Below are 25,973 nucleotides of genomic sequence, written 5' to 3'. Positions count from 1 at the left end.
CTGACCGAATCCCTAGTCCTGTCCACAACAGACAAAAACAAGCATGTGTTCATTTGAACTACCTGCTTGGCCCCTCAAGCCATTATACGAGTGTCTCGGGGCAGAAGAACGCGCCTGTTCTGAGGAGTCCACATTCTATAACCTTCTAAAGAAGCAGCCTTCGTTTCTAAATATAAATATGTGCCTTTGCCAAGGATGCCCAGAGCTCACACTCTAGTTTTCTAGAAACACATGGAAGCCAGGCCTCTAGTGAGGCCAAGGACTCCAGCTGGCCTGGGTGGCCGTGAGCGGGGTGGGGGTGCTCCGAGCCTGGTGGCCGGTGGCTGGAAAAGGGACATCACTTGACTCCCACTGGTCCCATCGAGGACCCTGCCCCCAGCAGGCCGGCTGCCAGCATCCTCCCCACCCCGCACTCCTCTGACCCCTGTCCGCCCCCCTACACCACCTCTGACCCCTGTCCGCCCCCCCCCGCACCCTCTCTGACCCCTGTCTGCACCCCCTGCAACCCCTCTGTCCCCTGACTGCCCCCAACAACCTGTCTGACCCCTGTCGGCCCCCTCTAACCCCGTCTGCCCCGCTCTGACCCCATCCGCCCCCCTGACCCCTGTCCAACCCCCTGCACCCCCTCTGACCCCTGTCTGCTCCCCCCACCCGTCTGCCCCCCCAACCCCTGTCCGCTCCCCCTCGCACCCCCACCCGGACAGACAGCTGGGCCGCAGAGCCGGCTTCCCAGTGGGAAAGGTTACGTAACTGCCGGGTAGCATCACCTTACACCAAGGTCTCCCAGAAGGCAAGGATGCCAAACTCAGCAGCATGTTTCCTCATCACCAGGGGAGGAAGGAACAGCTCTGCTCTTCACATAAAGCAGGGAAGATTCTCCAGACAGAGGAGCCGTCCGTTAGGGGACAAACAAGGTGCTTGTTCTGTCCCGAAGAGGAAATAGGTCTGGATCGGGGAAGGGCCGCTGCTGCGACGCGGGGAGGGCGTGGGGGGACTCAGTGGCCGCCCGCAGCCTGGGCCCCTCCGCCTGGGGGAAGGCCAGGCCGCCCAGCGGTGCCCCTGCCCCCGGCCCAGGCTCTCACCCCCGCAGGGTGCCGGCCAAGCCCCGCGGAGCGTCCTCGCCCAGCACGGGACGAAACGCCGCTCCAGGAGACGCTGCCTCATCCCATCAGCTGAGCGCCGCCCGGGCCAGGAGAGGAAGGGAGGATGGGGAGGGGGCACCAGCGCGTGGCCGGCCGCCCCGGGCTGGCGGCGGGGGGAACAGGGCGGTGCTCCGGGTACTGTCTGTCCCGCTCCGTTGTGAAAACATGGACTGTCTTCTCGGTTTCATCGACTCTCGGGCGAGGCCTGCTCCCAGCAGGACACACAGGCCCCCACTGACCAGGCACCTGCCTGAAGATCTGCCCAGCGGGACCCCGGCCACACCCCCTCCTCTGGGCCCTGCCTGGCCCCCTGGAGCCCCCCGCAGTGTCCCGGGCAGAGGGGAGGGAGACAGCTGCCGCCAGGGTGGCGGGGAGCCGATGTGGAGGTCGAGGTCGGGGCAGAGCTCAGCCCACGGCCAGGGGCGCCGGCGTGACCCCCCAAGAAAAGCAGAGGCTCCCAGCCCCACCGCACACTCAAGCGCCGGGCAACGTACATATCCATACACACCACGTCTTCCCCATCCATTCACAGACGGGTGGACACTCCCTGGCGGCTCAGTGGTCAAGAACTCGCCAGCCAATGCAGGAGATGCGGGTTTGATTCCTGCGTGGGGAAGATCCCCTGCAGGAACACATGGCAATGCACTCCAGTGCTCTTGCCTGGAGAATCCCATGGACAGAGGGGCCTGGTGGGCTACAGCCCGTGGGGTCGAGAGGAGGCCACATGACTGAAGTGACTTAGCTCTCACGGTTGGTTCCAATGACGACTCGGAGTCCGTTCCGAACTGCACTGCACTCACGCGTCTCTTCTCTTTGCATTTGTAAGTTCCTCCTCTCTCTTCCCTACAACGTATTTGCAAGCCTGGTTCACTAGTTTAAAGCTGCCTCCTAAGAGACAAGATGAGACAGGTCCTCAGATAGGAGGTCAGAGGTCACCTTCTTAGGGAACAGAAAGGTCCCCAGAGAGGGGCCCCCTCCTGAACAGTTGTGTCCCCTCAATCTTGGCCTCCATGCCTTCAGAATTTTCACCCTGGAGAGTAAAAGTGCCCAGGCCCCTCTAACTGAGTACTGAGGACGGAACCTGGCCTGAGGGCAGGCGCAGAGAAGAGGAACTGCCACTCCCGGCTGGCACTGTATTTCCCTAGGTGATGGCTGCAGATTAAAGAATCTGCCTGCAGCGTAGGAGGCCTGGGTTCAAACCCCGGGTCAGGAAGACCTGCTGGAGAAGGAAACAGCAACCCACTCCAGTATTCTTGCCTGGAGAATCCCATGGACAGAGGAGCCTGGCGGGCTGCAGTCCATGGGGTCGCAGAGTCGGACACGATGGAGCGACTAACCCACACACCATGGCTGCAGCTACCGGACCCATTTCCACCAGTCTGGGTGTGGCATCTCTTCCTGGTCCAGCTGTCCAGGAACCGGGACTCAATTACAGCACTCTTGAGCAGGCAGGGCCAACGTGACTCATGCATGAAGTCACCTGGTCACTGAACAGGTCTGGAGGAGGCGGCACCCAGTCCTCCTGACTCCCATCACACATGTCCAGACAGGAGGCATGGTCAGGGTTCAGCAGCCACTCACCTGTAAAGTTCTCAAGGGATCTGAGCCAGGGACGCCAGATTAAAGCCCTTCCTTCTCACCACTGGCCATGGGACACAGGGATGTTCCAGCTTCTAGGTAGCTATAAACTTCCTGCCAGACTAATGTGAAAGGGGGTTTGTGTCCTCTGACCTGGAGACAGCTGGGGGCCACAGGTCAGGCCAGCCAGCCAATAGGATGACAGGGTGAACCCAGCCCCAGAGGATAATCTTGCCAAGCCCACCTCTGAACCCCTTGGACACAGGTGCTTTCTAAAATTTTATAGTTTTTAATTTTATAAAGTATATTCATTATAAATAATATATTAATATTAATAAATATTATATTTGGTATTATAAAATAATACCAATTCATTGGCCAAATGAAGGTAGGGAAAACTACACTTAAACCCTTCCTTGGCCTTCCCAGGTGGCTCGGTGGTAAAGAATCTGCCTGCCAATGCAGGAGACATGGGTTCGATCCCTGGTCCGGGAAGATCCCACAGGCCTTGGAGCAACGGAGCCCGTGCGCCCCAACTACCCAGCCTGTGCTCTGGAGCTCTCGTGACTTGGAGCCCACGCTCTGCAACAAGAGAAGCCGGTTGTGAGAAGGTCACGCACTGCAGCTAGAGAAAGCCTGCTCAGCAGCGGAGACCCAGCACAGACAAAAATAAGCAAACACATAAAACGATTTTTTAGAAACCCCTCCTCCACCACCCAGAGGTGACCACTGGCTCACTTTTGTTGCCCTGTCAAGGCTTTTCTGAGACCACGTATACTTAGTATGATACAATAAGATCATACTTTACATGTGGTTCTGTGACCTGCATTATTCACTAGAAACTGTTTTGTGTAACTGTTTCCAGGTGAGTCATAGGCACCATTGTCAGAGGTTCTGCATGTTTCCTTAGAGGCGTGCACCATAATTCCTTGGAGCGCTCCTGTCTTGCTGGACACTTGGGTTACGTGTTTGTTTGTTGTTTTTAATCTACAGCAAAGAGCGTTCTTTTACATACATTGTTGCGCACTTGGCTAACTATTTCTTGAAAACAAATTCTTTAAGGAGGAATTAAAGCACCAGCAGTCATGCACGTTGTTTAAGCCTTTCATCCGTACTGTCGAATTATCCCCCGAAGGACTGCCTTTCAGAGGGTGAGGTCCTTTCAGAGGGTGAGGTCCCTCTGGGAAGACCATCCCGGAGCAGATGGGTGCTGAGCTGAGAGTGAAGGATGATAAATAAAGAGAAGCAATGAGCATCAGCATCCTCAACTTGGTAGCAGGCCTGGCTCTGTCCTCCCCAATTGTGTGACTCCAGGCAAGTTTCTTAGCCTCTCTGAGCCTCTTTCTTCAGCTGTAAATGGAGTTATTACTACCTGCCTCTCATGAAGGTTTAGAGACGATACATACGGAAGCCTGGCATAATTGTGCACTAACCATTTCTTGGTGAAGTAATGGTTGGATGGATGAAGGGATTACTATAAACAAGGAAAGAAAAGAAAGCAAAAAAAAAAAAAAGAAGAAAGCAAAAAAAAAAAGAAAAGAAAAGAAAGCAAGGATAAAGAGCAAGGTCACCAGGACGAAGGCAAAGGCAAGCGTGTTTGCTGGACGGTCCTCAGCCTGGCCTCTGGGGGCAGGGCTGACACCCTGGAGGAAAGGAAGGGATGACCGAACGCACACCAACTGTCTCCGCCCCAACTGTTTCTTTTCTGGGAGCTGGTGGCTGTGAGTAATCTATTCCTGTGTCACAAAGATGCCCCAAGGCTGGGAGAGAAATCGGTCCTCCCAGAGGCTGTGTCTCCCGTCCCCACCCCCAGCGGAGACCATACCTCGACGAGCCTGCCACGATCCGGTGAAGGGCCCCACACTCCCGGCCAGCTCACACTTCTGAGCCCACGGGCCATTGTCCCCTAGAAACCAAGAAAGGCAACACCGAGTCAATGGGCTGCAGGACACTGCCCACTGTGGCCCCACACCCCTGTCCTGGCACCGACTGGAGAAAAGGACTTGTGAAAACAAGTGTGACCGTCACCCTTGGGGGGCCACCCTTTGGGGGGAGGGTGTCTGCCTTCCACGGCCCGCAGAGATGTGGGCTGTCCCAGCCCGAGCTCGCCCCACGCTGGAGCTCTGGCCTCTGGCTATGGACTCAGCAGCCCCCTAACCAGCGTCTTCAACTCAGCAACTGTTTGCTGTTTCTGTTTTGGCCACACAGCCTGTGGGGTCTTAGTTCCCTGACCAGGGATCGAACCTGTGCCCCTACATTGGGAGTGTGCAGTCCTGACCACTGGGCCACCAGGGAAGTCCCCAGAAACTCCCTCCTGAGCACCTGTGATGACCCAGTGCCTCCCACACGTCACCTCCTGACCCTCCAACCTTCGGTGGAAGAGGCTCGACTGGTAGCTCGACCCTGCCACGGAGGACAGAGGGGCTCAGAGGGGCTAAGGGAACTTTCCCAACACAGAGGTTCAAACAACCCTCGCGCCAGACAGGGACCCCTGACCCACTGTTCCTGAGTGGGTCCTTGAAACAGCCCACCGTGCAGCTCTGATCAGCCAGGAGATGTGAGCTGTGCCCGGTGGTAACTTCTGGGCTGGGGAGGGCGGTGAAGCGGGGTTCCAAGGACTGCCCGGGGGGACACAGGCTCATGACGTCAAAGTCACTCGTTAACAATTAGGAGCAGTACCCAGGTGACGCTGACCAGCACCCAAGGGGCCACAGGGGAGCCGAGCTCTCCGTGCAAGCCTGTCCGTGGGTGTGGCCTCGGGGACCCACACACACAGGCCCGTGAACACCAGCGGGGCCCCACGCTCAGGGCAAGCCCTCTGCCGCGGCGCAGAGGGTCACTCGCTGAGACGCTGCTCCTCTGGGGGTGTGCACAGGGTTACCCATTAGACCCGAGGGAGGCTGGCTGTGGTTTTCTATTCACCTGTAAACCAGAGGAACGTGTTGTTTTTCCCCACGAGGTCAACTGTGTCCTTGATCCGGCCCACGAGGTGGTCCATCTCCCGCAGGCCCGCGCTGTACGGCCTTCGACCCCTGGGTCCTGCTGATGGCGGCGTCCCGGCCAGGGGCACGTGCATGTGGGCCAGGCCCACGTACAGCAGGAAGGGTCTCCCGCTGGTGCTGAAACGAGAGAGCCGGACCATGAGCCCCCAGAAGGGCCCCGGGGCCCAGCGGAGACCCTGGAACCCCCACGGCCCAGGAAGCGCACATCTGTCTACAGCCTACAAAGACAACGTGCAAGTGACCGGGTTAGCGGGTTAAAGTCTGCGAGTCACTGTCAGCATCCTAACCGCCCTTTAACACTTATTGCAAAACTGACTCACCCTCGTGAGAATGCCCAAGTTCCCTTTTTCAGGTCAAGTGTCAGGGGCTTAGGGCGACTGAGAGACAGACCTGAGGTTCGTAGGCGACCGCATCCGGGTTCAGACTCAGACCCGGCCGGGAGCTCAGACCCGGCTGGGAGCTCTGACCCGGCCGGGAGCTCAGACCCGGCCCGGAGCTGCTCATGAGAACGCCCAACACACACATGCTTTCAGGCTTTATCTGCTCTGTCAGGGCATCCGGGCCACCGTGTCCATTCCTAGCCTCGGGGCTTTCTCGGGGGTGAACGGATGAGTCAAGGTGACCACAGGGAATTCCAAGGACACAGCCAGGAACATCCAGACCACGGTCCTGCTGGAGGCCTGGTGTCTGGCCGCCCCTCTGCTGATCCTGCAGGATTCTCGGGGTCTCTGCTTCCTGCCCACCCTCACGTGCATTCCTGGGGCGGAGGGGCAGGGTCAAGGGCAGCAGCAGGGACCCTCGGGGAGCCCCTCCCACAGCCCATGCCTGTGGAGGGATGGGCTTTCAGAGGATACGGCGAGGGGCGGGGAGGCCTCAGGCAGCTTGTCAGAGGGACAGAGGCCTGGGTGTTCTGTCAGACCATAAAGGAGGCTGAGCACCGAAGAATTGATGCTTTTGAACTGTGGTGTTGGAGAAGACTCCTGAGAGTCCCTTGGACTGCAAGGAGATCCAACCAGTCCATTCTGAAGATCAGTCCTGGGTGTTCGTTGGAAGGACTGATGCTAAAGCTGAAACTCCAATATTTTGGCCATCTGATGCAAAGAACTGACTCACTGGGAAAGACCCTGATGCTGGGAAAGATTGAAGGTGGGAAGAGAAGGGGATGACAGAGGATGAGACAGTTGGATGGCATCACTGACGCGATGGACATGAGTTTCAGTAAACTCTGAGAGTTGGTGATGGACAGGGAGGCCTGGCGTGCCGCGGTTCATGGCGTCGCGAAGACTCGGACACGACTGAACAACTGAACTGAACTGAACCTGGCACTTAACTTTCAAACAGGCCTGAGCTTTCCCGGCTCACCTCGGGTCACACCCCCCACCACGTCACGTTCTCTGAGTCCCATCAGGCGCAGCTCTGCCTCAAACCTGGAGACCCCCGCATCCCCACTCCTGGGGCCCCCAGTTGGGACTGGGTGGACTCAGCTCTCTGAAGAACAGACATGCTGGATGTGGACCTCCTCTCCCCACTTTAATCAACAGTTTCTTTCTCACGCTATGTATAAAACAGATGACTTCCCAGGTGGCCCTAGAGGTAAAGAACCCACCTGTCAATGCAGGAGACATAAGAGAAATGGGTTCGATCCCTGGGTTGGGAAGATCCCCTGGAGAAAGAAATAGCAACCTACTCCAATATTCTTGCCTGGATAATTCCATGGACAGAGGAGCCTGGCAAGCTATAGTTCATGGGGTCGCAAAGAGTCGGACACAATTAAGTGATTAACAAGAGATAAATACTCAAAAAAAAAAAAAAGACAACTAACAAGAACCTGCTGTATAGCCCAGGGAACTCTACTTGACATTCTGCGGTGACCTACACGGGAAGGAAATCCCAAAAGGAGAGGATATATGTGTAGGTATAGCCGATTCACTTTGCTGTACAGAAGAAACGGATACAATATTGTAAAGCAATTATGCTCTGAAAAAAATAAATTAAAAAAAAATCAGCAACTTCCTTGCTACATTTCTATAGTTTCGCTGTCCAATGCATAGCCACACCATGTGTGGCTATTTCGACTCATGAAGATGAAATAAAAGAATGCAGTGTCTCACGTGCAAGGGATGAGCCTTGCAGACATTACGCTGTGTGAAATGAGCCACCGCCCAAGGACAAGCATGGGCAGGTTCCACTCGCAGGAGGCACCCGGAGCGGTCAGCTTCAGACAGACAGGAAGCAGGATGGTGGCTGTCGGGGGCTGCGGGGAAGGGAAGACGGGGGGCTGGTGTGTAATGGGGACAGGGCTTCAGTTTGGGAAGACGAAAAGTTTCTAGAGGTGTACGGATGACCCTGGGCCGTTCACTTAACCTCGGTCGTCAGCTCAGTGGGGAGTGCCAAGCCTCCCCGGCAGAGCTGTGACTATTCACTGCCCAGAGTAAGCACTGAATAAACGGGAGCCTTTAAGATCCCCCAGAGAAGGAAATGGCAGCCCACTCCAGTACTCTTGCCTGGAGAATCCCATGGACAGAGGAGCCTGGCGGGCTACAGTCCGTGGGGTCCCAAAGAGTTAGACGTGACGTAGCTTCTGAACAACAAAGAACATCACTTCCATGTGGAATCTAAAGTATGACCCACATGAGCTTATCTAAGAAACAGAGACGGGTCCACAGAGAACAGACATCAGACGTGCTGTGGCCAAGGCTGGTGGGGCTGGGGTGGAGGAGGGGGCCTGGGCTTTGGGGATTAGCAGATACAAATCATCATAACAAGAAGGTGCTACCGATTAGCTCTGACTGTAAGTTCCATATGATGATAGGGACCTGTAGTCCACATCATGTGATAAACTAGAATGGAAAAGAGTATAAAAAGGAATGTATAACGGGGTCACTTTGCTACACAGTAAAAATTAACACAACACTGTACATTAACGATGCTTTCATTTAAAAACAACAAGAAGAAAGAATCAGCCTTCAGCATTCCTGCTAGGTCAGGAATCTAAATTCAAGTAAAGACCCAAGGAAAAACGTTCAAAGTCCTGGGGTGAGGCCCTTGCTGAGCGCAGGCAGCAAGCCACAGTCCAGTGACCGCCCCCCCCAGTGGTTTTGACAAACAAGTCCAGGTGGGTTGGGGTCACGGAGGAGAAAGGAACGCAGATGGGGCCTCGTGTGTGCTGACTCTTCAGAAGCCACAGGCGACCTGGCAGGTCGAGTCCTACAGAGACCAGGTGCCTGAGGATTATCCTCCAAGTTAAAAGCCAACAGGATTCATGTGACTTCTCACTCAATAGCGAATTCATAAACTCACAAATGCTTCGCCTCTTTCCTGCCACAAAGAGTTTGTTTGCTGATGTGCTTGTGTTTCAACTGGTCAGTTAACTGGTTTGAACAGCACCGCGCCCTCTTCAGGGCATCCGTCAGCCCTCAGCCAGCGCCACTTCCCCGAACCCCCCAGGAGCACCGAAGCCCCCCTGCAAGTGCAGCGGGGGACGAGCCCCACCAGCCACGGACTGGCCGCCCGCCCCAGGGCACCGTGAAACCAACCCAGCGCCCGGGTGGGAGACGGGGCTTTTCCCTCTTCATACCAACTGTCTGAAAAATACAAAGACAAGCAGACCAGTGAAACAGTGTTTCTCAGAAAGGCCTGAAAAACTTGGAAGATGCCTCTCTGAACCCTAAGGTGCTGCTCTCAAAATCTGGGTCCCATAGAATACCGGCCCCCAAAGATATCCAGGGTCTAAGTCCCAGAACCTCTGTTACTTTGTACAACCAAGGGCACTTTGTAGATGCAATGAAGCTAAGGGTCTTAAGATCAGAGGCTTTTCTTGGACTGTCTTAGTAGACCCTAAGTGTGAAAGTGTTAGTCACTTCAGTCATGTCTGACTGTTTGCAACTCTATGGACTGTGGCCCGCCAGGCTCCTCTGTCCATCGGGATTCTCCAGGCAAGAATACTGGAGTGGGCAGCCTTTCTCTTCTCCAGGGGATCTTGTCGAAGCGGAGATCAAACCCAGGTCTCTTCATTGCAGGCAGATTTTTTACTGTCTAAGCCACCAGAGAAGCCCAGTAGACCCTAAACATAATCACAAATGTCCTCCTAAGATGGAGGCAGCGGGGGGTCCTTGACCACAGAAGAGGAGAGGGGAAGAAGACCATAGAAACAGAGACCAGAAGGAAGGGGCCAGGAATTCCCTGCTGGCCCAGTGGTCAGCACGCCACACTTCCACTGCCCAGGGTCTGGGTTCCATCCCTAGTGGGGGCACTAAGATCCTCCAAGCCCCCTGGTGTGGCCAAAAAAAACAGACAGAACGATGCAACCAGAGCCAAGAAATGTCAACAGCTGCCAGAAGCTGGGAGACACGAGAAATGATTCTCGGGACTTCCTAGGTGGTCCAGGGGCTAACACTCCACCCTCCCAATGCAGGGGGCCCAGGTTCAATCCCTGGTCAGGAAGCTAGATCCCACGTTCTGCAGCTAAGCCCGGCACAGCCAAAAAAAATAAATGAATATTTTTTAATAAAAGAAAAAGAAACGATTTTCCCTGGAGACTTAAGAAGGAAACAGTCCTGCCGACACCTGGACTTGAGCCCCCATAAGACGCATTTCAGACGTCTGGTCTCCAGATCTATAGGAGAATAAACTGCTGTTGTTTCAGCCAATAAGTGGGGGGTAAGTTTGTGACAGCAGCGAACGTGCCCTGCCAACTAATGAGCCCAACAAACGCTCTGAATGCATAGAAGGCAGTAAATGGGCCCTGGCCTTGAGGGGTGACGCGCCACAGCGAGGACACGTGACACTGACGAGGGCGTGATCTGAGCGGGACCCTGGGAAGGGACCCGCACCTACGGCCCTGGTATCCCAGGCCTGGTCAGGTAACCCAGGAGACCCCAGGACAGGCTGTTTTCCAGCTTTATTTGTTGTTGTTCAGTCGCTCAGTTGTGTCCAACTCTTTGTGACCCCATGGACTGCAGCACGCCAGGCTTCCCCTGTCCTTCACCAACTCTTGGAGATTGCCCAAACTCATGTCCACTGAGTCAGTGATGCCATCCAACCGTCTCATCCTCTGTTGCCCTCTTCTCCTCCTGCCCTCAGTCTTTCTGACTGTCAGGGTCTTTTCCAAGGAGCATCTCTTCCAGGAGACACACGTGCATCTCTGTTGGGCAATGGGACTCTGCCACGGCTCTGAGCCCCCCTGGGCACAGGAGACATGGGGGTGGATGCAGGGCTCCTCACCTCGCCTGCTGGATGAACTGGGTAGCCTTCTCGGCGTACTTCTGTGCAAGGGCGCTCAAGTTCACGGGCTGCTCCACGATGTTGAGGTTTTCGTACAGAGGAAGGGCCACGTCAGAGTAGCAGTCCCGCTCAAGGTTCCTGTGTGGAAACCACAGATGGTGGAACACTCATTCCCACGACCCGGGTAGTCATGGAGTTGGACAAAACGCCCTGATGCAGCGATGCCCATAAACACAAAACACCGAGCAGCCTGGCCCAGATGGTTTTTCCAGCCTCCCACTTCCTCAGAGTGTAAAACCGATATAATACCTCTGTCCACTCCCTTCAAGCAGAAGTGTGCACTTCTTGGGCAAGCCTGGTCGCTGTATGAGGCTCCCAACGACTTTTTGAGCTAGGATGTTATTATTCCTGTTTTGCTGGGAGAGAAACTGAGGTCTAAACAACCTGAGACACTCAAGCAGAGTCCCAAAGCCAATCAGCAGCCTCGACTTTCCCCATGGGCCCCGCCCTCCCAACTCAGAGAGGCCCAGGTGGACTCTCCAGCTCCCCGTCATGGCTCCACCGTGACCTGGGCCACCACGTTAGCGCCATTCCCTGGACAATCAGGAGAAACACGTGCCTCGGTCCATGGTCACACAGACCACAGATCAGCGCGCAGGGAGCTTAGAATGTAACAGTGTCTCAATAAATGGCCATTATTACACTAACTACTGCGTTATTAATAAGCCACCTGAGACTCACTTGCCCCAAGCGGCTCAGACACCTGCAAACCTCGCAAATAACCGCAGAGCACGCTCTGAACAAGCAGAGCACCCGGCTTTATCACCTGGTTACGGTATATCGCCTTTTTCTGATAGGAAACGTATTGCGTGCTCATTACAGAGTATTGGAAAAATATGAGAGAGGAAAAAAAAATGAAAACTTCTTAATGGCACAACCGGAGTGAATGAACCGTGGTTGCCATTCTGGCGTATTTCCTTTGGGGCTATTAGAGGTGTAAATACAGACGTAGTTCAGATCCGTGTTGATGATTTGTTTCCTGCTTTTTTCACTTACTATTCTATTGTGAGCACTTCCCCATTTCACTGAATACGTTCTGAAAGCATCCTGTTGAGTGCCTGCGTGGCATTCCAACGCTGGGACACCGGCTTGTTGCTGGCGGGGGTGGGGCGCGCCAGGAGCCCTGCGGAATTTTCCTCCGTCTCCCTCCTCATGTCCCCTGGTGGGACAGGTGCGTGGTCCAGGACAGGAGGAGGGAGGCCATCCTGTGAGACCTGGTAGCACCCCCTCCCCTCACTGAGCTCAACAGTCAGAGGAAACTGGAAAAATCCAACTAAAAAAGTGCTGTCCCCTCATCTCCACAGAAAGCGTTCTTGCCCGCCATGCACATAATGCATTTAAAATTTGCACTAAAGGTACGCGACCTTTCTTTGCTGCGGTTACCGGTCCTCCTTGGCCTCTCTCATCTCCTCCAGGTGGACCACACCCCCGGGTCCGGATGGACCACTTGCCCTTGCTCTGATGCCCAGAGCCAACACCTTGGCCAGAATTACCTGGATGGTCTATCGCCCCGGGGACACGCCGGGCAAGGGGGGTGGTTGTAGCCAGGCGTGTCAGTGCAGCCCATGTCGTGGCTGTACGGGACCCCAAAGTAGTAGTCAAAGCCTGGAACAGAAGCACCGATTAGACCGGGGGCCTGCATTCTTACACCCAGGACAGAAATTTAATTTTCCGTGATTTAATTCTGCAGTGTTATGAGTGTGTAATTAAAAGAGGATTTGATGAATATCCCTTGGTAAGTATGCAAGGAAAACACGTTGCTGGCTCCCGGCCGCAAGACTAGATTTGCAAAACATCTTGTGATTAGAGTTAACCCGAAAGGGAAGGAAGCGGGGAGAATTCCTGGACGCCTACCATGCCCAGTGCTGTCCTGGACACAGCAGGAAATATCTGGGGCAAATCTACTACCTCACAACACTTTGAGGGATAAAAGAAGACATTCTGCCCTCAAGAAACTTCCCATCTGAAGGGGAGATAAGAAATAGAGATTTAGCTTGAAGAGCTGGCTTCCCAGGAAGCCAGCAAGAGAGATCAGAGGAGGAAGGCACCCCAGGATGCTGGGGGTGGGGGGGCTGGGGTTGAGACGGGAAGCTCAAAATGCTTCTCAAAATAGCTGGCGTCTCAGCTGGATGCCGAGGGCTGGCAGGATTGGACCTGGGACGGGGGAGGACGTGAGGGTCAAAGTGAGACCTGAAAACCCTGTGTTGACTTTTTTCTGAGACCCCTCCACTCATCCCACCCCTTCCCTACCCAACCCCCCCAGTCCCTGCTTCAGCAAAGCCCTCAGACAATTTGACCTCGTACCACACGGGACCTCGCGGGGGCCAGTATTCCCCGACATGGGAGAACTGGGTCAAGGAAAATGCTGATGGCCTTGCGATGAAAGGGCCCCGAGGGGAGACAAGAGGGGGGCCAGGACAGGGGCCAGGCGAGAGGCATGTGAGAGGAGAGGCAGCCCCGGGTACCCCAGACCCCCCCCAAGCAACCCTGTGAGCGAGGGTGTCCTGACTCAGGAGAGAGGCCGCCCAGGATGACTCTCTTCACACAGACACCTCTGTTTCCCAGGTAACCAGTCCCCCGGGGAATCCTTACCACGGAAGTTGGGGTGGTGAGAGCCATGGTGCCCAAGATGCCACTTCCCTGCAGGAAGACAAGAGAGAGAGGCTCTCAGAGGAGTCCCTGAGGGCCCACCCCACCGGGGCGCTGAGCACACGCTCAGGTGTCCATGCCCTGCCCTGAGGACATGCAGAGAGGCTGTACACGCTGTGCCAACGCCCAGCCTGGCTCTCGGGGGTGGAGAAGGGGTCCCCAGGGAGACAGAGAGTGAGCCAGGATGACTCAGGACTCACAGGAGATGCCCAGGGAAGGGGAAGACAGGTTACCAGGAGCCCAGAGGAGTGAGAAGGCTGAGCTTCTGCCCACAGTGAGGGTGGAGAGCCCACGGCACCCCCCCATCACAGGCCGCTCTGCCCCCTGGCGCTGGGGACCTTGCCAGGGACCGGGGAGCAGGCGCACCACCCACGTGGCCCCAGAGCTGCTGCTCGCACCTGGTGTCATCGTCTCCCCCTCTGGCCAGCAGCAGCCGCCTGCAGGGGCTGAGCGAGGGGCCAGGGACTGCCCCCCGCGGCCCTGTGGCCGGCAGATTGCGAAACTCAGCCGCACTGCACGGCGGCTCCCCGCCCTGTGAGCGGGCTCTCGGGGGACGCGTGGCAAGCCCGGGACGCGCTGCCCTGCCCGCCCTGCTCTGAGGAACCCAGGCGGTGAGGGGGCGAAGCGAAGGTGTGGTGCGGTGGCCGAAACGGCAGAGTGTGAAGCAGCATGAAGGGCGGAAATGAACAGGCAACCGCAGGAGTCTGGCCAGTACTTGCTCTCACGTGGCCTCCATGACACGCTTCCGACCCATCTTCTTTAGACGAATGCATGCGGCCCAAATAAAGACCTGCTCCATCTGCACAAAGTGTATGGGCGGGGGGAGTGGGGGGCGGGGGGGAGGAGTGGGGGGACGGGAGGGGGGAGGAGTGGGGGGGCGGGGGGGGAGTGGGGGGGCGGGGGCTGGAGGAGGCCCTTCTTGCAACTGGTCTATACGTTTGGGGAAAAATATGCAATAAGAAATTAAGGGAAGTGAATTAAACATTAGATGGACTACTTAGATTCAGTATGATGTGGAAATATAAAAATATAGTACAATTTTAAAATTCTTTCTAAAATGATAATAAATATGTAAAATTACACCACCAGGAAATGTGAAATAATAGGAAAGGCAGAAAAGTAGGACCGAGTGGTAGGTATACACCTAGGGAAAAACCCATTAACACAGATCAAGGTTAGAAGCAAACGGGCTTCCCTGGTGGCCCAGTGGCTAAGACTCCAAGCTCCCAGTGCAGGGGGCTCGAGGTCGATCCCTGGTCAGGGAACTAAGACCTCATAGGCCACAGTTAAGAGTCTGCATGCCACAACTAAAGATCTTGCATGCTGCAACTAAGACCCAATACAGCCAAATACATTAAAAAAAAAAGAAAGTAAAAAGATTATAAGCAAGGAGAGAGTGGTGTCAGTGGACTCCATATTCCTTCAGCAGGCTTTTAATTTCCCCTGTAAGTGTGCTTCTGGTAAAGTCACAGTCTCAACAAAGAGATATGCTTTGGTATTTTGTCCCAGAAAAAAATAAAAGAAGGTATGGTGAGGGGTGAATAGTTGATCTGTGATCAGTTGCCTTCTTGGGGTTGAAAGGCTTGAAGAGGGAGGGGCAAGTGCGATCCAATCCAGCTTGAGAAGAACCCACCCACCCCCAACCCCCTCTTAGGGTCAGAGAGCCCAGGGACCAAAGCCCCTCCCCCGGCTGGGAGTCCCGAGGATGCAAGGACCGGCTCGCGAGGATGCTCAGCCCACACTGAGAGCCTCATCGGGAACTGTGCCTCCAGGCTTGGAGACAAGGGGCTGAAAGGAGAGCAGGTTGGGACCTTAACGGTCCCGCCTCCTGCGGACGGGGGCTCATCCTCACAGACAATGAAGACCCCCACTCTAGTCTGATGGTCTGAAGCATATGTCAGGCTCCTTGACCCAGAGCGGGGGTCGAGCAGACACACAGAAACGCCTGCTTCCTGCAGGCCCCAACGACATCCCCACGGGACCCTCGTTGCCACATCACTGTGCGGAGGCGGGGAGGGCGGTGGGAATCCTGAGGGACCCGCTCTTGGAGAGTTAGGAGAAAAAGCACAGGCGTTAACAAAGGACATTTATTTTTCTGACTTCACTCTGTAAGACAGGCTCGAGGTTCCTATTTACAGAGAAGAAATGGAGACACCGAGGTGGAGAGCAGACTGGTGGACAGAGGAGGAGAAGGAGGCGAGGAACCACTGAGAAGCCAGAATGGACACATACCCGACCGCGTGTAACAGAGAGCCAGTGGGAAGCCACTGTGCAGCTCAGGAGCTCCCCTCGGTGCTGTGATGACCTCGAGGGGCGGGATGAGGGGGCGGGGAGGCTCAAGAGGGAAGGGGTATATGTGTAATTGTGACTGACTCGAGCCCATGTACAGTAGAGACCGCCACAGCATTGTAAAGCAATTGTCCTCCAATTAAAAAAAAGCGCAGGTGGGCTGAGGATGCCCCTGGGATGCTGGGTCGTCCTGGCCGCTGCTGAGAGGGGCGGGAGGCACTAGCTCTGTACCTGGTTTAGTTCACTGTTGGCTCAGCCGCTAACTCGTGTCCAACTCTTTGCAACCCCGTGGCCTATGGCCCACCAGGCTCCTCTGTGCATGCGATTCTCCAGGCAAGAACACTGGAACGGGTTCCCCTCTCCTCCTCCCGACCCAGGGATCAACCTGCATCTCCCGGGTCTCCTGCACTGACGGGGGCGGTTTTACCACTGGCACCACCCGGGAAGCCCCAGTCTACCGTTAGGTCTTTTCAGCTATTGATACTGAGAGCTGAACGCATTTCTAGCTTCCACGGCAAGAAACGAACACACGAGCAGACTCAAGCAGAAGAGAAGGCTCTGCAGACGTGCAGGAAGCAGCCCCCACAGTGAGCGCAGGGCACGGGGGTCCAGGAGGCAGAGGCCATATTACCAATCATCCCCGTGACGTAGCCAGCCCCCCGCAGCACTTCGGCCAAGGTGGTCTCATTGAGTGGAAGGCCCCCCACGGACGTGACTGCGAAGTTGTGAGTGACCCCGTTGCGGAGGCCCAGCCGACCAGTGAGCAGGGCCGCCCGGGAGGGCGAGCAGGTGGAGGCCGCCGCGTGGAAATCCACAAACCTGGGGGAGAGGAGAGTGATGGGGGTGTCCAGACACAGAGAGCCACAGCAGTCACCTCCCACTCAGTTCCCAGGGCCCCGGTGCTGGGGAGGAGCGCCCAGTTATCAGATGTGGGGCAGGTAAGAAAACGACAAACCTACAGAGCGTATTAAAAAGCAGAGACATCACTTTGCCAACAAAGGTCCATTTAGTCAAAGCTATGGTTTTTCCAGTGGTCATGTATGGATGTGAGAGTTGGACTATAAAGAAAGCTGAGCTCTGAAGAACTGATGCTTTCGAACTGTGGTGTTGGAGAAGACTCTTGAGAGTCCCTTGGACTGCAAGGAGATCCAACCAGTCCATCCTAAAGGAGATCAGTCCTGGGTATTCATTGGAAGGACTGATGCTGAAGCTGAAACTCCAATACTTTGGCCACCTGATGTAAAAAGCTGAGCCCTTGGAAAAGACCCTCATGCTGGGAAAGAGAGATGGTGGATGGCATCACCAACTCAATGGACATGAATTTGAGCAAGCTCCAGGAGACAGCAGAGGACAAAGGAGCCTGGTGTGCTGCAGTCCATGGGGTCACAGAGAGTGGGACACGACTTAACAGTTGAACAACAACAAAGAAAATGAAGCCCACTGGTATTTTCCTGGTGGCCCAGTGGTTAAGCTTCCTTACTTCCATTGCAAGCAACATGAGTTCCATCCCTAGTTTGGGAACTAAGACTCTACAAGCCTTGCAACGTGACCTCCCCGAAAAAGGAAATGAAGCCCACAGAGATAACGTGATTAATCCAAGGTCACATAGCTAATTCAAATAGATTTAATCCAACATATTGAATGGACTACATATCCCCTTTATCTGTAGATTGTATATTTTGAATTCACCTACTCAAAGTACCTGTAACCCTAAAATCAATACTCATGGCTCTCACATGCCAAGCAAGTGTCCTCCTTGTCACAGGCAATTCAGTGCCATGGTTTTTGCAACTGTTTTCTTTATGTTGATGATTTTACTGCTTAAAACAATCCCAAGCACGATACTCTAGGTCTGGCCAGCGTGTCTAAGCTTGAGAAGGCTGTGATGGGCCTTATGGAGAAAATACATGTGTCAGACAAGCTTCATTCAGCAGTAAGTATGGTGCTGTTGACCTTCAGTTCAATGTCGATGAATCAAATATACATATATATATATATATTAAATAAGTCACCCAATCATATCTGACTCTTTAGAATCTCATGGACTATAGCCTCTATGAAGAAAGAGTCAGGCTCCTCTGTCCATGGAATTCTCCAGGCAAGAATACTGGAGTGGGTTGCCCTGCCCTTTATCAGGGGATCTTCCTGACCCAGGGATCAAACCCGGGTCTCCTGCACTGCAGGCAGATTCTTCACCATCTGAGTAACCATGGAAGCTGAGCCACCAAGGAAGCCCCCTGGCGGCTCAGATAGTAAAGAATCTGCCTGCAGTACCCGAGACCTGGGTTCGATCCCTGGGTTGGGAAGAACCCCTGAAGGAAGGCATGGTAACCCACTCCAGTATTCTTGCCTGGAGAATCCCATGGACAGAGAAGCCTGATGGGCTACAGTCCATGGGATCAAAAAGAGTCAGATACGACTGAGTGACTTTGACGCATATATTAAATGAGATGAAACACACATAAAACCAAGTTCTGTACTGATTAGGTGATGAAAATGTTGTCTGCCATTTGAGAAATTAAGTACCCCGAGACTGCCTGGATGGACGGGTCGTCATAGCTGCTGCAGTCCACGACCCCAGCTGAGGTCATCGGTGTCTAAACACCACTGGTTTGAGCGAGGCCGCCTGGACCTCCCAGCCCAGCCGTCTGCCCGCTGAATCTCCCCAGGGTGGCCTCAGTCAACACAAGGCGAAAAAGAACTGCCCACTCAAGAGATGCTTGAGCGTCTGACCCCCGGCATCACGAGCCACGATCAGGTGGCTGTTGTGAGCCGCTGACTTGGGGACGGCCTATGACTCAGCAGGTCAGCACCCGGGCAGAGATGGCGGGACAGCGGCCCTCCCCCTTGGGCCCCCAGCCTGGGCAGCACCTGGTGCGTGCAGAGTGGGCGATGTCCCCGCCCTCTCTGCTTTCGTGAACACAGTGAGTCTTGCTAGACAGACCAGGCCTCAGCCCCGGAAGATGGGGGGATTCCCGGACACCACGTTTCATGGGGGCACACAGCAAAGAAGGGACAGCAGCCCCCGGGGGCACAGACGTGCCCGTGAGTCCCCAGCCACGCCGTCTGGAAGCACTGGCCTGGGCCTGCGGCCACGCTCTTCAAGCAGGCGAGCGATGCCTCCACCTGACGGAATGAGGGCAGGGGCTCCCACACCATGGGGTCTGTGTGCCAGGTACAGCGGCCCTGTGCCCCCGGGGGGCCTGGGGCCCCGGCTCTGCCTTCACACCCAGCCAGCACCTCCCTCCTGACCTTCCGTCCCTTGTGGTTGGAAGTTGCCTCCCTGCCCTCCCTTGATCGCTGGGCTCCCAGCGGTTCCCAGGCACCAGCTTCTCTCAGAGCATCGCCACCTGCCCGCGGGTCGTGGCTGGGCCGCCACCTGCTCTGGACGCCCGCGGCCGCCGGGAGGCGGGGAGGTGAGGAGGGGCATCCTCTGGATCTTCAGGGGGCGAGGCCCTGCCAGCTCCTTCACCCCAGCGTCCAGCCTCCTGAACCGCGAGACAAGGCATTTCCGGTGTTTTAGGCCACTCGGTTTGCGGGGCTTGGTTACCGCGGCTCCCGGCAACACACACGGCACACTACAGATCCTCAAAGTTCACCCAACAGGACAGGGTCCCGGGGCACCTCTCAGCCCCGCCTCTGCCTCCTCTCCACCGCAGACACCTCCCTCGGCTGGAGCTCAGCCTGCACACCCGGACTCGCTTCCCACCCTCCTGGCTTCCGACCTAACCTTCAGAGCCTACCACGGTCACAAAAGCCAGTGAGAGCCGCTCGGTCGTGTACCACTCTCTGGGACCTCAAGGACACCCAGCTCCACCATCCATGGAATTCTCCAGGCAAGAACACTGGAGTGGGTTGCCACTCCCTTCTCCAGGGGATCTGCCCGACCCAGGGATCGAACCCGCATCTCCTGAGCTGGTGGGCAGGTTCTTCACACTGAGCCACCAGGGAAGCCCTTGCCACAGAGGCTCTTATTCCCCAGAAGGATGATCTTGACTTTGACTTCTGGGCTTGGGAAGCTGCCTCGCGCCTAAATGCAGACCCTGGTCTGACGGCACCTAGGCACTTGCTAACGGGGGTTCCCTGGGGTCGTGGACACCTGCTCCCTGCCCCCACACCCACCCACCCAGACCTGGACCCAGCAGAGCAGCACAGACCCCTCCCTAATGGTCGGACCCACGACCCATGACCCAAGCATGGCAATTCAGAACCCAAACCTGGAATCTTCTTCTCTTTTCCTTTTTTTCCAAATTCTTTTTCTTAATATATTTTGTTCAGATATAGTATTCTCTTTATATATATTTTATTTATTTACTTTGGGCACTGCTGGGTCTTCATTGCAGGACCAGCTTTTTCTCTAGCTGTGGTGGGAGGGCTTCTCATGGAGTGGCTTCTCTTGTGGAGCACAGACTCCTGACACCAGCTTCTCTCAGAGCATCGCCACCTGCCCACGGGTCTAGGGCGCATGAGCTTCAGTAATTTTGCTCCCGGGCTGGAGAGCTCATGCTCAGTGGTTGGGGCGCATGGGGTGAGTTGCTCCGCGGCATGTGGGATCTTCCTGGACCAGGGATCAAACCCGTGTCTCCTGAATTGGCAGGTGGATTCTTTACCACTGAGCCACTGGCGAAGCCCCCCAAACCTGGAATTTTCTGACTCAGAGAGAGAGGAATAGTTCTTTCTTCCCCCTGAGTCTCAAGCTACAGTGATCTAATCCCAGAAGGGCAAGGGGCTGACCACCCACTGTAACCCGGAGCCTGAAACATTGGCTTAAATGGCCCAGAAGGCCAAACCAAAGACGGGGCCTCTCCAGAGTCGGGTTCACGAGCCGCAGCGGCGCCCCTTCTGTGCTGGGGCTGCGGGAGTCCCGCTGTCACACGGCGATGACCCGGGAGAGGGCCCTGCAGAACAGCGTGTAACAGCAGAAGGTCGGTCACTGCCCCTAGGCTGCACGTGGTTCCGACTCGGAGGTGGGTAATTCCAGCAAGTGCTCCTCAAAACTGTGACATGTAAGCTGAGACTAGAGTGTAAATATCCAGCCTGTTCTCTACGTCTGAGTCTGTTGCTATTTTTTCAGATAGGGCCGTTTGTGCCATATTTTAGGTTCCACATGTGTGTGTGTGTGCGCGCGTGCTAAATCGTGTCTGGCTCTTCAACCAGCGTTCGTCTCTCAGTCGCATTCGACTCTGTGCAACCCCATGGACCATAACCCACCAGGCTCCTCTGTCCATGGAATTTTCCAGGCAAGAATAGTGGAGTGGGTAGCCAGTTATTCCCTTCTCCAGGGGGTCTTCCCCACCCAGGAATCAAGCCCAGATCTCCTGCATTGCAGGAAGATTCTTTATCGTCTGAGCCACCAGGGAAGCCCAATTTTAAAAAATAAATAATCCACTGACTTGATGTTTGTTTGTCTTATGATACGAGAAAGAGCCTCCATTGGGACTTCCCTGGTGGCCCAGTGGTTAAGACTCCAAGCTTCCAATGCAGGGGGCTCGAGTTCAGTCCCTGGTCGGGGAAGTAAGATCACACATGCCAAAAACAACACAAAACACATAGCTACCATTTATCAAGTGGCTACTACCCTAATCATATTACATGCATCATTTCAAATCACCAGAATTCCATTTTACAGATAAGGAGGGTAAAGCAGAGAGCCTAAGTAGCTTTCCCAAGACTATGCAGCTGGCATGAACACAGATGTGTCTTGCTCTGTCTAATCCCTGTTTCATATCAAAGACTGTAGACCCAGAACTCCCTGGTGGTCCAGGGCTAAGACTCTGCAGGGGGCAGGGGGTTCGATCCCCAGTCAGGGAACCAAGATCCCACAACGCAACCAAGACCCGGCATAGTCAAATAAACACATAAATAAAAATAAACATTAAAAAGAAAAATAATAAACAGGGTTGGATGTGGGAGGGAGGCTCCGGAGGGAGGGCATATGCATAAACGATGGCTGATTCACGTTGACATTTGGCAGAAACCAACACAACATTGTAAAGCAATTATCCTCCAATTAAAAATGAATAAATTTTTTAAATTTAAAAAAAAAAAAAAAGACTGGAGATCCCTACACCTGGGAAAGGACAGAGCTAGAATTTGCACCCAGGCCTGTCCACACCCCAAATTCCACGTTCTTCCCACGTCCCTTTCCACCCAGAAGGAGCCCAGCAGCTGGGCTGGTCCACAGAAGGGATGGCCCTAAAATCACTCAGACACCAGGCAGTGGTCTGAGACTCACGCCCGCTGCTACTCACCCTGCCAGCCCAACTCACAGTCACACCCCCTACGTGAGCGACCCCCGGATGCCCATTTCCCAGCCAATGTCCAAGGGCAGACAGAGGAACCAGTGTCAGCAGGATCGGTGTGTCTTCTCTCTGAACACGGGAAACCACAGTCCAGAGTTCCCTTGAGGGGTGTGGAGCTAAGGAGCACAGAGAGCTCATGTGGGCCACAGCAAGGGTCCTTGGTCGCTAAACCTAGGCTACCCAGGCGGCTTAGTGGTAGAGAACCCGCCTGCCAATGCAGGAGACATGGGTTCAATCCCTGGGTCGGGAAGATCCCCTGGAGAAGGAAATGGCAACCCACTCCAGTATTCTTGCCTGGAGAATCCCCATGGACAGCCCTGGTGGGCTACAGTCCATGGAGCCACAGAGTATGACACAACTTAGCAACTAAACAGGAAACAGTTGGGAAACTTAGGGGACTCTTCCCCACTGTGAGCTGGCCTTTGCCAGGGCGTCTGGAATGCCCCAGGGCGGCAGTGACCACCATACTTCTTGCCAGGTGCTCGCACCAAATGTTTGTGTCCTCCAAAAACAGGCATGTGGAAGCCCTTCCCCCAGAGTCATTGTATCTGGAGGCGGGGCCTTGTAGAGGTAATTCCCTTTAGGTGAGGTCATGAGGGGGCTTCCCTTGTGGCTCAGCTGGTAAAGAATCTGCCTGCGGTGAGGGAGACCCAGGTTCGATCCTGGGTTGGGAAGATCCCCTGGAGAAGGAAAAGGCAACCACTCCAGTATTCTTGCCTGGAGAATCCCATGGACAGGGAGCCTGGCGGGCTACAGTCCACAGGGTTGCAAAGAGTTGGACGTGACTGAGCGACCAAGTGCACAAGATAAGGACGAGTCCTTCCTCTGCTCTGAGTGAAGACACAGTCAGGAGGCGGCCGTCTGCCAGCCCGGAAGAGGGGCCTCCCCAGAGCCTGACCCGGCCGGCACCTGGGCCTTGGACTTCCCGGCTTCTGGAACCGTGGGAAATAAATGTCTGTTGTTTAAGCCGCCCATTCGGTTGCATTTGCTACAGCAGCCCCGACTGACTGATACACCCAGGCAGTGCCCAAAACACTTGTCCTGGGTGGATGCCACTCTATCTGCCTGGTTTTACCTACCACCTGTGCTGAGAGTGGTCTCTCCTTGAATACGCTCATACCATCCTCTTGGAAACACTGCAGCACATTCCTCTGGAAGGATGTCGCTCTGCGGGACTTCCCTGGTGATCCAGGGGCGAAGGCTCTGAGCTTCCACGCAGGGTGCCGGGTTCCATCTCTGATCAGGAGACTAGACCCCACATTTCTTCATTCCCCACTCAGTCCTGTCTGACTCTCTGTGACCCCATGGACTGTAGCCCGCCAGGCTCTTCTGTCCATGGGATTCTCCAGGAAAGAACACTGGAGTGGGTTGCCATTTCCTCCTCCAGGGGATCTTCCTGACCCAGGGATCGAACCTGTGTCCCTGCATTGGCAGGTGGATTCTTTACCACAAGCGCCACCAGGGACGCTCCCACAAGGGTTCACTAGATCCCACGTGCCAGAACGAGAACATCTTGGCCGCATGCTGCAACTAAGACCCAGAGCAGCCACATAAACAAGTAAGTGAATATTTATTTTTAAAAAAGGAACTCTGAGTTCCTCCCTGGATTGTAGGTTCTGTTAGGACGGGGCTTCGAGGGGTCACTCCAGCCCCAAGCAGACTGCCTTGGAGTGATGGTGCTGCCCCAGCAAAATGAACAAAACTTGAAGAGAGAGATCCAGGTCATTTGATCGGAAAAAGCACGTTATCCATTTTCCACATAATCGCTTAAGCGGGTGCTTTTAGGGTTCAATTCCTTTCCCGCTGAGAGTTAAAGTTCATAGCTTAACTCTCAGCAACCTCATCTCCTTTATTTCCAAGTCTTTGGAAAGCCCTGGCCGCACCTCCCCCTGCACAAAAAAATACCTGCCGACACCCCACGCAGCCCGACGCACTGACCTCCAGGTCGCCTTCCCCCTCCCAGCCTCTGTCTCCGTTTGGCAGGGACTCATTAATAAGCAATAAAATGGTCTTGCTCTTTGGAAAGCTTCCTTTGTTTTTTCCCAAATCTTTCTGGGCAGGCTTGGGCCAGTTCACCAACAGGGGTCCTAATTAAAGCCTGAATCGACATTGTAAAGCGAAGCCAGAAATACAGAGCCAGACGTTACAGCAGCCCGTGAACAGGAAAATCAACGCAAATTAAGACACGGCCAGACAGAAACCAAAGCAACTCACCATTGCATCAATTACTCGTATTAGAATCGGGGAACGTGAGCACAGGAAATGCAGCCTTGAAATCCCCGGAGAGATATAACATCTCGAAGTGAACCGTGTCCAGCCTTCATTTATAAGGAATTTTAAATAGAGGACGAGCCCTGCTCTTTAAACTCTCTAAATGGCTGTGTGACTGGAATAAAAGCTCTCTGGGCTCCATTCATAATTTAAAGGTGTGGAGGTGGAAACGAGCTTTAACGACCATCTGCGTGCAGACTGGCCTCTGCGTGCAGAGGGACAGAGGTGGGCGGGGGACCTGGGAGAAGGTAGGAGCAGGACGTCCATGGACTCGGTCAGCTCAGCCGCCACGTTGCTGCTGTTTAGTGAGAAGGATGCTAAGTGGGACCACTGAGCAACCATAGGCAGGCTCTTTGAACTATAAGCAGAGACTTCCTTGGCGATCCGGAAGTTGGGGCTTTGTGCTTCTATTTCAGGGGCACGGGTTCGATCCCTGGTTGGAGAACTAAGATCCTACAAGGCATGCAGTCCAAAAAAAAACTAAAAGGAAATGTGGCAGCAAATAGCCCACTTGGTGTGTTCTGCTGACTCATCCACTCATCCATCCATCCACCCCTCCATCCATTCACCCCTCCATGCATCCATTATCCACCCCTCCATCCATTCACCCCTCCATCCATCCATCCATCCACCCCTCCATGCATCCATTATCCACCCCTCCATCCATCCACCCCTCCATCCATCCATCCATCCACCCCTCCATCCATCCATCCACCCCTCCATCCATCCACCCCTCCATGCATCCATTATCCACCCCTCCATCCATCCACCCCTCCATCCATCCATCCATCCACCCCTCCATCCATCCACCCCTCCATGCATCCATTATCCATCCCTCCGTCCATCCACCCCTCCATCCATCCATTAACTCACCCATCCATCCATCACTCCTACTCTTATTCTTTTCCAAAAACATGTCCCTGGCAGCTGAGCTTGGTATGATCCTTGGCAAGTCTCCCATTTCCCTTCCACACTCACCCACCAGGTACTTGACAACAAGATGGGCCCACAACTTATGGCCTGAATGTGACCCATCTTGGCAGCTGTTCCATGTACGTTTGAGAAAGATGTATGTTTTGCAGTTGTTCAGTTCAGTCGCTCAGTCGTGTCTGACTCTTTGCGACCCCATTGACTGCAGCACGCCAGGCTTCCCTGTCCAGCATCAACTCCCGGAGTTTACCCAAACCCATGTCCATTGAGTCAGTGATGCCATCCAGCCATCTCATCCTCTGTTGTCCCCTTCTCCTCCTGCCTTCAATCTTTCCCAGCATCAGGGTCTTTTCCAATGAGTCAGTTCTTCCCATCAGGTGGCCAAAGTATTGGAGTTTCAGTTTCAACATCAGTCCTTCCAATGAACATCCAGGACTGATCATTTTTAGATGGACTGGTTGGATCTCCTTGCAGTCCAAGGGACTCTCAAGAGTCTTCTCCAACACCACAGTTCAAAAGCATCAATT

At 54.7% G+C, this 25,973-nt stretch overlaps 1 protein-coding gene across 22 annotated transcripts in view; it reads right to left on the bottom strand.

Moving 5' to 3' along the window:
• ARSG (arylsulfatase G) overlaps positions 1–25,973 on the bottom strand; it is a 103,262-nt gene that overhangs the window by 18,793 nt on the left and 58,496 nt on the right. For 9 of the 22 annotated variants that reach the window (XM_086355826.1, XM_086355830.1, XM_086355829.1 and 6 more), the window contains exons 3-8: positions 16,575–16,762; positions 13,598–13,645; positions 12,499–12,610; positions 10,946–11,083; positions 5,643–5,839; positions 4,546–4,626 (exon numbers count right to left, since the gene is read on the bottom strand). In XM_086355826.1, coding sequence (XP_086211952.1) covers positions 4,546–4,626; positions 5,643–5,839; positions 10,946–11,083; positions 12,499–12,610; positions 13,598–13,645; positions 16,575–16,762 — 764 coding nt within the window. Of the gene's footprint in view, positions 1–3,681; positions 3,936–4,545; positions 4,627–5,642; positions 5,840–6,112; positions 6,237–10,945; positions 11,084–12,498; positions 12,611–13,597; positions 13,646–14,369; positions 14,443–16,574; positions 16,763–24,459; positions 24,485–25,973 lie in introns of those variants that run through there. The other 13 variants (XM_086355843.1, XM_086355846.1, XM_086355845.1 and 10 more) reach the window with 6 other exon arrangements.

This window comes from Bos grunniens, chromosome 19 (genome assembly GCF_055505025.1).
Source record: "Bos grunniens cultivar Pamir isolate PY7600 chromosome 19, Bosgru_T2T1.0, whole genome shotgun sequence".
Lineage (NCBI taxonomy): Eukaryota > Metazoa > Chordata > Mammalia > Artiodactyla > Bovidae > Bos > Bos grunniens.
Note: the sequence above shows the minus strand (reverse complement) of the source record. Positions and strands in the feature narration are given on the sequence as shown.